This window comes from Microtus pennsylvanicus, chromosome 1 (genome assembly GCF_037038515.1).
Source record: "Microtus pennsylvanicus isolate mMicPen1 chromosome 1, mMicPen1.hap1, whole genome shotgun sequence".
NCBI classification, from domain to species: Eukaryota; Metazoa; Chordata; class Mammalia; order Rodentia; family Cricetidae; genus Microtus; species Microtus pennsylvanicus.
In genome coordinates this window covers 134570758-134579862 of record NC_134579.1, presented here as the reverse complement: position 1 = coordinate 134579862, position 9105 = coordinate 134570758, and the positions used below count along the sequence as shown (strand labels likewise).

Here is a 9105-nt window from a genome sequence, read left to right as displayed (position 1 = left end):
TGTGTGTGTGTGTATATATGTGCACGTAGGTGTCTTGTGTGTGCGGTGTGTGTGTGATGTATGTGTGCGTGTGTATATATGTGCACGTAGGTGTCTTGTGTGTGCGGTGTGTGTGTGATGTATGTGTGCGTGTGTATATATTTGCACGTGTGTGTCTTGTGTGTGCGGTGTGTGTGATGTATGTGTGCGTGTGTATATGTGCGCGTGCGTGTGCATGTGTAGCCGGGTACCACTGCAGGAGTCCACTCTCTTTTTCACCTTGTGTGTCCTGGACATCGACGTCAGGTGCCAGCCTTGGCAGTAAGATAGCTCTCACTTGCTCAGCGATCTCACTGCCCCCTGTCTCTTCTACTCCTTTATACTTTTTCTTGTGGTTTTAGATATTAGATCAGAGACCCCCTGGTGCGCTCTCTCTCTCTCTCTCTCTCTCTCTCTCTCTCTCTCTCTCTCTCTCTCTCTCTCTCTCTCTCTTTCTCAGAAATCAAGCCAGATAGCCCTTCAGATCTCTGGGAAGGAGTCAATAAAGCATGCTGAGGCCCTACGGTTTCACTTCCTCCTGTGGTGGGGAGCAAGCTCCAGCCTATCTTGAGTTACAACTTTTATCAGTGCCTTGTTACTTCCAGTATGTAAGCTAGGCCAGGCTGGGTGATGCAGTGTGGAGCTTGCCCACCCCTTCTGAAAACCTACAAGAGTTGGAACCTCCCTCTGAACTCTGGAACTGAAGGTTCTCTCTCCTCAGGATGCTTGTCGCGTGCTACATGACTGTGATGTCTCTCAGTGCTCTCCTACTTCCAGGCCCAGCATGTCTGCTCTGGGCAGGAGGCTCTTCCTCATAAAGTTCATCTAAGGAGCCGTTTAGTGTAGCCTTTCCTTCTACAGACCCCCATTGTTTGCTGTTATCTGTCACCAGAGACTTCCCGATCACATGAATCGGTAGGCACCGGAGCTCAGCACTTCTACAGTAGAGACAGGAAGATAAGGAGTTTGAGGCCAGCCTGGGTTACAAAATAAGGCAGTTTCACAATAAACCAATAATACATGTGCACATACATAATATAACATGTGTGTAGCTCTCCTGTTACCGTCAGAAGATGTTGTTCCAGGCCAGTGGTTTTCATGGGAAAGACTGCTGGACCAGCATCACCAGACACCTGGTTGGAAAGGTACATCCCTAACCTATTGAGCCAGCATCCCTGGGGGTGGGACCCAGCAGTCTGCATTTTAATGTTTCCCAGCGCTGGAGAGATGACTCAGAGGTTAAGAGCACTGATTGCTACTCCAGAGGTCCTGAGTTCAATTCCCAACAACCAATGGTGGCTCACAACCATCTGTAATGAGTTCTAGTTCTAGTGCCAGAACACTGTATACATAATAAATAAAAAAATTAATAGAATCTTTTTAAAACATATGCTTTCCAAACCATTCTTATGGCAAACCCTCTCCCTGGTTATGCTGAGGAGGTGCTCTTCAACCCCATCATTTCCCACCCCTCTCCACCTCGTAGCAGCTCTCCTTTGTTTCCCTTGCTTTTCATCCTAGCTATAAACCTTCTCTGTGTTCTTCATACAGCCTCGGCTTGGGGACCGCAAGGCCTTGTGATGGCCATTTATTATTCTGAGAACACCCACCCCCCCATACACACACTACCTGTGTGTGCGAGCGTGTGTGTGTGTGCGCGAGCGTGCGTGTGTGTGCGAGCATGTGTGTGTGCGCGAGCGTGTGTGTGCGCGCGTGCGCGCGTGTGTGTGTGCGAGCGTGTGTGTGAGCGTGCGTGCGTGTGTGTGCGCGAGCGTGCGTGTGTGTGTGCGAGCGTGTGTGTGAGCGTGCGTGTGTGTGCAAGCGTGTGCGTGCGTGCGAGCGTGTGTGTGTGAGCGTGCGTGTGTGTGTGCAAGCGTGCGTGCGTGTGCGAGCATGTGTGTGTGTGCGCGAGCGTGCGTGTGTGTGTGCGAGCGTGTGTGTGTGTGTGTGTGTGTGTGTGAGCGTGTGTGTGTGTGTGTGAGCGTGCGTGTGTGTACGCGAGCGCGCGTGTGATGCTAACTAGTATACAAGTGCGGAGGCCATGTGTCCATCAGGTGTTTTCCTCAGTCACTTCTTTACCTTATTTTTTAAAAATAATTTTGAACATTTTATGTATTTATTTATTGTACCTGTATGGGTGTTTTCCCCAAATGTATGTGTGTTTACCACTGTTAAATCTCAAACCCTGGGACAAACGACTGAGGTGCCTATTAACACGGATCAAAGCAGATCTGGACACAAGGTCCCAGCAACCCTCAGTCCTTTCCTGTGAGGGTATCTGTGGGGGCGTACCCCCACCCTCTACTCTAAAGTGCTCCAGCCCGGGGGGTTGGCTGCCCTTCCCTATATAATCCAACCATTTTGGTTACCCTGTTCTCTTTTGGGCCTCCTGGTTGTTGCACCTGGTTCCCCTCCCCGCCTCCTGGCCTGACTCGGGGTCACGACCAGTCTGGACTCTTCCAGATGTGTGTTTGCCTCTGGCTATGCTTTCCCTTTTATCTACAATGAACCTTCTCCTCCACGGCATTTCTTCTTCTATTTCCTTTTTCATATATCTGGTGCTGAAACTGTCGGAGTGGCATAAATGAGGCCCCTCCCAAGGATCTTGGCTGCTCCGAACCGCGCTGCTGAGCTGACTCTCCTAAGGTACGCATGTATCATTTGCTTCGGCTGGCTTTTGGCACCCCACCCCCTCAAATTCTATTCTAGAGTCCACTCTTCAGCTCCTTCATTTTATCTAACTCCCCCTCTCTCCTTATGTACTTGGTAAGTGTCTTCTCTCTCACTCCTGGAGGCAAGTTTACACTCGCTGGGGCCCCAGCACGTGGGCAATCCTATTCACTGAGACCCTTGCGCGTCTCTAGCTGTTTTCTCCTCTGTCTGCTCTAAACACTCATCTCTCCCCTTCTTCTGGGTAAGTGTCATTATGGAGCTCCTTGCTTTGTCTACGCTTGCTGTGGAAGCCACACCAGTGTGCCAGGAAGGCCCCTCTTGCTCTTCGAGGCCCCTATCACATAGAAAGAGACAGCTGTCTGTGGCAGACTATTTGACTATGTAAAGATGGGTTACATTTGTTCATGCTGCCAAATATTTAGCTATATTAAGATGGGTTACATTTGTTTATGCTGCCTTTGTTAACGATGTAAAGATGTATTACACCGATTTATGCTGCACTTGTTTAACTATGTAAAGATGGGTTGCATTTGTTTCACCTTGTCGGCCTAAGGAACCTGATTGGTCTAATGAAAAGCTGAACAGCCAATAGCTAGGCAGAAGAGGGCTAGGCGGGGTTGGCGGGTAGAAAGAATAAATAGGAGGAGAAAGCTGGGCTTGAGAAGACTGAGAGGAAGAAGGAGGAGTGGACGGGGGAGAGAGAGCGACACCAACCAGCAGACACAGAGCAGAAATAGACACAGAGACACATATAGAAAAAGGTGAAAAGCCCCAAGGCAAAACGTAGATGAAGAGAAACAGATTAGTTTAAGTTAAAGAAAAAGCCAGCCAGAAACAGCGCAAGCTGAGATCGAGCATCATAACTAATAATAAGTCCCATGTCATGATTTGGGGGTGGTTGGTGGCTTAAAAGAAAAGACCTGCTATACCTCCCCTCTGTGATTTGGGACATTTCTCTATGACAAGTCTCTTAGTCTGCTTGGGGACACCTGGATTGAAATTCTTGTGACCACGATGTTTGTGACCACGACACCCCCTCTACTCCCTCATGGCTCCTGTGACATTAGAGCCCTCCCTCGTTCCTGCTGGTTTCTCCTTGTCCTTTCTTAACTGCCTAAACCCCCCTATGGTGGAGTTCTCTTCCCAACCCTTCCTCCTTTTCTCCTAGGACTCAATTCCTTTCTCAGAGATTTTCACAAAGCCTCACTGTCTTACTGCAAACGGCTTGGCCTCAGTATGGCCTCGGCCAAAGATGACACACTCAAGTTCCAAATTCTCGCAGAAGCAAATGACCCCAAAGCCTCTTATCTCTAAAGTTACACAACTTCCCACTCTTAAATCTTTTCTTTCTATGATTTCTCTGGGCTCTGTTCTGTAGACATCTTTTAAGGCTATTGTGTAAACAGTCTTTAATCTCAGGATTTGTAAATTCATTGGGTGTGGTTAAAGAATCTGTAAAATTTGATCTAAAACATAAACAAAAGGCTTATAGTTAAAACCTATACATAGGTAATTTTAATCGACTCCAACATACTGCATATGTGACTCAATGCTGGTTTAGAATGTACTGTATATGTAGCTTGGATTCGACTCTTGTTTAAAAAATAGATCTGCTAGGGAAACATGCTTTCAAACAGCAGCTGTGTGCTCTTCTCCATCCTGGGTGATGACCTCATCAAGATGGAAGCAACCACACGCCTGGCAGCCATCTTGGCTAAAGTTAAAGAGTACATGCCATGTGGTTTCGCCGTCTTAAAATGACCCTGTGGCATGGAGCAGCAGCTATACAACTCCTCGGTCCTATGAGCCTTTAGTTTATCATTGCATCTCTTTGTAGACTAAGGAAGCAACATCAGGTCTCCAAAATACTTTTTGGAATGGATTTCTGTATGATGATAAAAATTTGTTATAAAGGTCTACGTAAAGTTTAAAAAAGCTGACTTAAGATGTATGTCTAACTATTTAAGTCTTTGCTAACTGTTAAACATCAAGATTCTAAAAAATTTAGACACGTTGTAACATACGTTTGATAAGTAAGGTATATTGGATAATAATCAATGTTTATAAATTTCCAAGGTCTATTTAGGTTCACAGTAATTTTTGTCTAGTTTCTTTGTCTTTGCTTACTTTGCGAAGCTATAACCATTTGGATAAACTAAGTCATACAAAAAAAAAAGCCTTGTGGGGAGGTTGGAAAGATAACCCAGTGGTTCAGAGCACTGGCTGCTCTTCCAGAGGACGGGGTTCAATCTCAGCATCCACATGGCAGCTCACAACTGTCTTTAATTCCAGTTCCAGGGGATCTGATGCCAATGCACATAAAATAAAGTTAAATAAATTTTAAAAACACTATAATAGTCACTCTGATCGAAAATCATATTTTGATACTAAAAGAGCTTCAATTCAAAGATCGTTGTTTTTTTTAAGACTACACCTAACTGGGATAAAATGTAAAGTCCTGATCTTATAAAAACTACTAACTTATTGTAAACTGTTAGGGATAATTAATAAATGCAAATTAATGATCTGCCACCTTATAAATGATCAGATTCTTTAATGTGTTCAGAGCTGTACTTGTAATCATGCTAAGTACTAATGCATTTAACTACAGAAATAAGCCCTATGTTGCCTCCTATACATTTTCAAAGTTAAGCCTAAAATAAGTAACTAAAAACAGACAAAATCTGTTGAATATAGCATTTAAGGTGTTTAATGGGAAGGAGGAGCAGGAAAAGAGAGAAAAATCTTCCTGCAACAGGGAGGCAGCACCCCTGAGATCTCCAGAGATGAGGGGCGTAGACCTCCACCTGGAGCTTGCTGTGTGTGTGGCAAAGTCCACCACTGGGTGGAAATCCATCTCAGCCGCCATCAGGACCCTGTCCCAACTGTGAGCAACAGCACACTGGGGAGCTGATGAGTCCCGCTTTGCCTAGACAAGGTAGACGAGCCCTTCAAGTTTCCCCCGCAGGGAAAGTCCATTGCACCTTCTGTGCCTAGTGGCCAAAGACTGAACCTTGTCTGGGACCTCTGCCCCCAGTGAAATCCAGATAACCACGGAGGAACCTAGGGTGATGTCAGGTAGCTGCTAAGTCTCCTTCATTTTTAACAGATTCAGGAGCTGCTCGGTTTACATCTACTTCCTGTGTGCTCTGGTGAAATTTCTCCTTCTCAGATGTCTGACGGCATTGACGACTAAGCTAATGATAACTTTGTTGGTTTAACAGCAGCGAGTTTACTAGCTCCTCCCCCAAGGCTTCAGCTGCCCCCTCAGTTCTCCTTAAATGTAAAAATCAAGCCCCAAGCCTCACTTTCCTAGAGCTATGAGGTCTCTTAAGTCCTGGAGGCCTAGGGATGTGTTTTAAGGTATGTAAAAAAAGGGAACTGTTTTAGATTTCCTTGTTATATTAAGACTTCAAAGTGGAGAATTTTAACAGCCAGCCAAGCTCTGATTATTTTCTACTCTGGTTCTGGTAAAGCACCTGGTTTACCACATTGTATCACAGCCACAAAAATTTCCAAGTTCCTTTGGTTGTCTTCTAAGTATAGATTTAAAAATTGCTTCTCGTCGTGTTAAAACATCACTGTCCAGTCTCTATTTCCTCTGGAGACGTGTTCATACTTTTAACCCAGTATCATTTTGGGGTCCCCAGCTTTTCCTATGTCTAAAAGGCATGAGTCCTCTGCCTTTTTTTTTCTCAATGTGGATTTCAGTACAGATTACAAACACTGGCAATGCTAACATGTCTAAAACTTTTGTCTCTTTATAAACTTAACAAAAAAATTCTTGTAAGCTTCAGGGAATTGATCTGGATCCACCTCTCACAGGCCAACTGGACTCCAGATAAGTACTGTTCCTGAGGGTTTCCTTGGTCTTGGGACTCCTCTCCCCCAACTCCCCAGCACTGTGGGCCTAGAAGTTTCAAATGTACACCCTGAATAAAAATTTCCCCTAAAGTCCTTAGCTTTACTTCTCTCCCTCCAGCAGATTTTGTGTTGAATACAGACTGCCCCAGCAGGCTCCAGGCGGCCCCCTTTTGTCTGCATCCAGGACAGCTTCACAGTGGCTAGCCCCAGGTGGTCCAGCCTCACCTGGGGCTCCAATGCTTCCCACGCTCTAGCCCCACACAGTCCCACAGAGCCTGCTCTTCCAGACTTGACCACCACCTCTAGCCTTTTGGGTTCCCTGCTATGACACCCCAATGCCAGCAGGAAGTAGTGATAGAAAAGGTCGCCTCACCCCCCTATGACACCCCAATGTCAGCAGGAAGTAGTGATAGAAAAGGTCACCTCACCCTTTATCATTCATTTATTAGCAACCAAAGGCTGGGATGCTGAGTCACAAGCCCTGGACAAACGACCAAGATGCCTTTTTAACAATCAAAGTAGCTTTTTCGCAACGGGTTTGCCGTCAGAACGCAGGTGTTGTGAAAACCACCGCTAATTCAAAGCCAAAATGGGAAAGGAAAAGACTCACATTAACATCGTCGTCATTGGACACGTCGATTCCGGCAAGTCCACTACAACCGGCCACCTGATCTACAAGTGTGGTGGAATCGACAAACGAACCATCGAGAAGTTTGAGAAGGAGGCTGCCGAGATGGGAAAAGGCTCCTTCAAGTATGCCTGGGTCTTGGACAAACTGAAAGCTGAGCGTGAGCGTGGTATCACTATTGACATCTCCCTGTGGAAGTTTGAGACCAGCAAGTACTATGTTACTATCATTGATGCCCCAGGACACAGAGACTTCATCAAAAACATGATTACAGGCACATCACAGGCTGACTGTGCTGTCCTGATTGTTGCTGCTGGTGTTGGTGAATTCGAAGCCGGTATTTCCAAGAATGGGCAGACCCGTGAGCATGCACTTCTGGCTTACACCCTGGGTGTGAAACAGCTAATTGTTGGTGTCAACAAAATGGATTCCACCGAGCCACCCTACAGCCAGAAGAGATACGAGGAAATTGTTAAGGAAGTCAGCACCTACATTAAGAAAATTGGCTACAACCCTGACACAGTAGCATTTGTGCCAATTTCTGGTTGGAATGGTGACAACATGCTGGAGCCAAGTGCTAATATGCCTTGGTTCAAGGGATGGAAAGTCACTCGCAAAGATGGTAGTTCCAGTGGAACCACCCTGTTGGAAGCTTTGGATTGTATCCTGCCTCCAACTCGTCCAACTGACAAGCCTCTGCGACTGCCCCTCCAGGATGTCTATAAAATTGGTGGTATTGGGACTGTCCCTGTGGGCCGAGTGGAGACCGGTGTTTTAAAACCTGGCATGGTGGTGACCTTTGCTCCAGTCAATGTGACAACAGAAGTAAAGTCTGTTGAAATGCACCATGAAGCTTTGAGTGAAGCTCTTCCTGGGGACAACGTGGGCTTCAATGTGAAGAACGTGTCTGTCAAAGATGTTAGACGTGGCAACGTTGCTGGTGACAGCAAAAATGACCCACCAATGGAAGCTGCTGGCTTCACTGCTCAGGTGATTATCCTGAACCACCCAGGCCAAATTAGTGCTGGCTATGCTCCTGTACTAGATTGTCACACAGCTCACATAGCATGCAAGTTTGCTGAGCTTAAAGAAAAGATTGATCGTCGTTCTGGCAAGAAGCTGGAAGATGGCCCGAAATTCTTGAAGTCTGGTGATGCAGCCATTGTTGATATGGTTCCCGGCAAGCCCATGTGTGTCGAGAGCTTCTCTGACTATCCTCCACTGGGTCGTTTTGCTGTTCGTGACATGAGGCAGACAGTTGCTGTGGGTGTCATCAAAGCTGTGGACAAGAAGGCTGCTGGAGCTGGCAAGGTCACCAAGTCTGCCCAGAAAGCTCAGAAGGCTAAATGAATATTATCCCTAACACCTGCCACCCCAGTCTTAATCAGTGGTGGAAGAACGGTCTCAGAACTGTTTGTCTCAATTGGCCATTTAAGTTTAATAGTAAAAGACTGGTTAATGATAACAATGCATCGTAAAACCTTCAGAAGGAAAGGAGAATGTTTTGTGGACCATTTTTTTTGTGTGTGGCAGTTTTAAGTTATTAGTTTTCAAAATCAGTACTTTTTAATGGAAACAACTTGACCAAAAATCTGTCACAGAATTTTGAGACCCATTAAAACAAGTTTAATGAGAAAAAAAAAAAAAAAAAAAAAAAAAAAAACAATCAAAGTAGACCTGGCTGTCAGAGTCTCCCAGCATCCCTCAGTCCCTACCTGTTACAGGTATGGCTGGCACACCCCATCCCCTACCCCTCCTGACTGATGTACCTGGTCACCACCCCCACCTCCCCATCCCCCACTCCCTTCCTCACTCCTGCCTCCCTGGTTCCTCACTCACAGGGTTCAGGTCATGACCACTCTGGATTTCCCCAGATGTCTGCTTCTGGCTGTGCTCCCCCCCTTTTTAAAAAAAAAAACATT

At 46.1% G+C, this 9105-nt stretch overlaps 1 protein-coding gene across 1 annotated transcript; it reads left to right on the top strand.

The window, feature by feature from the left end:
* Window positions 1–7077: 7077 nt before the first annotated feature.
* LOC142857373 (elongation factor 1-alpha 1) lies at window positions 7078–8854 on the top strand. Its single transcript, XM_075985500.1, has one exon. The coding sequence runs from the start codon at window positions 7145–7147 to the stop codon at window positions 8531–8533; it is 1389 nt and encodes a 462-aa protein (XP_075841615.1). The 5' UTR covers window positions 7078–7144; the 3' UTR covers window positions 8534–8854.
* The last annotated feature ends 251 nt before the right edge of the window (window positions 8855–9105 follow it).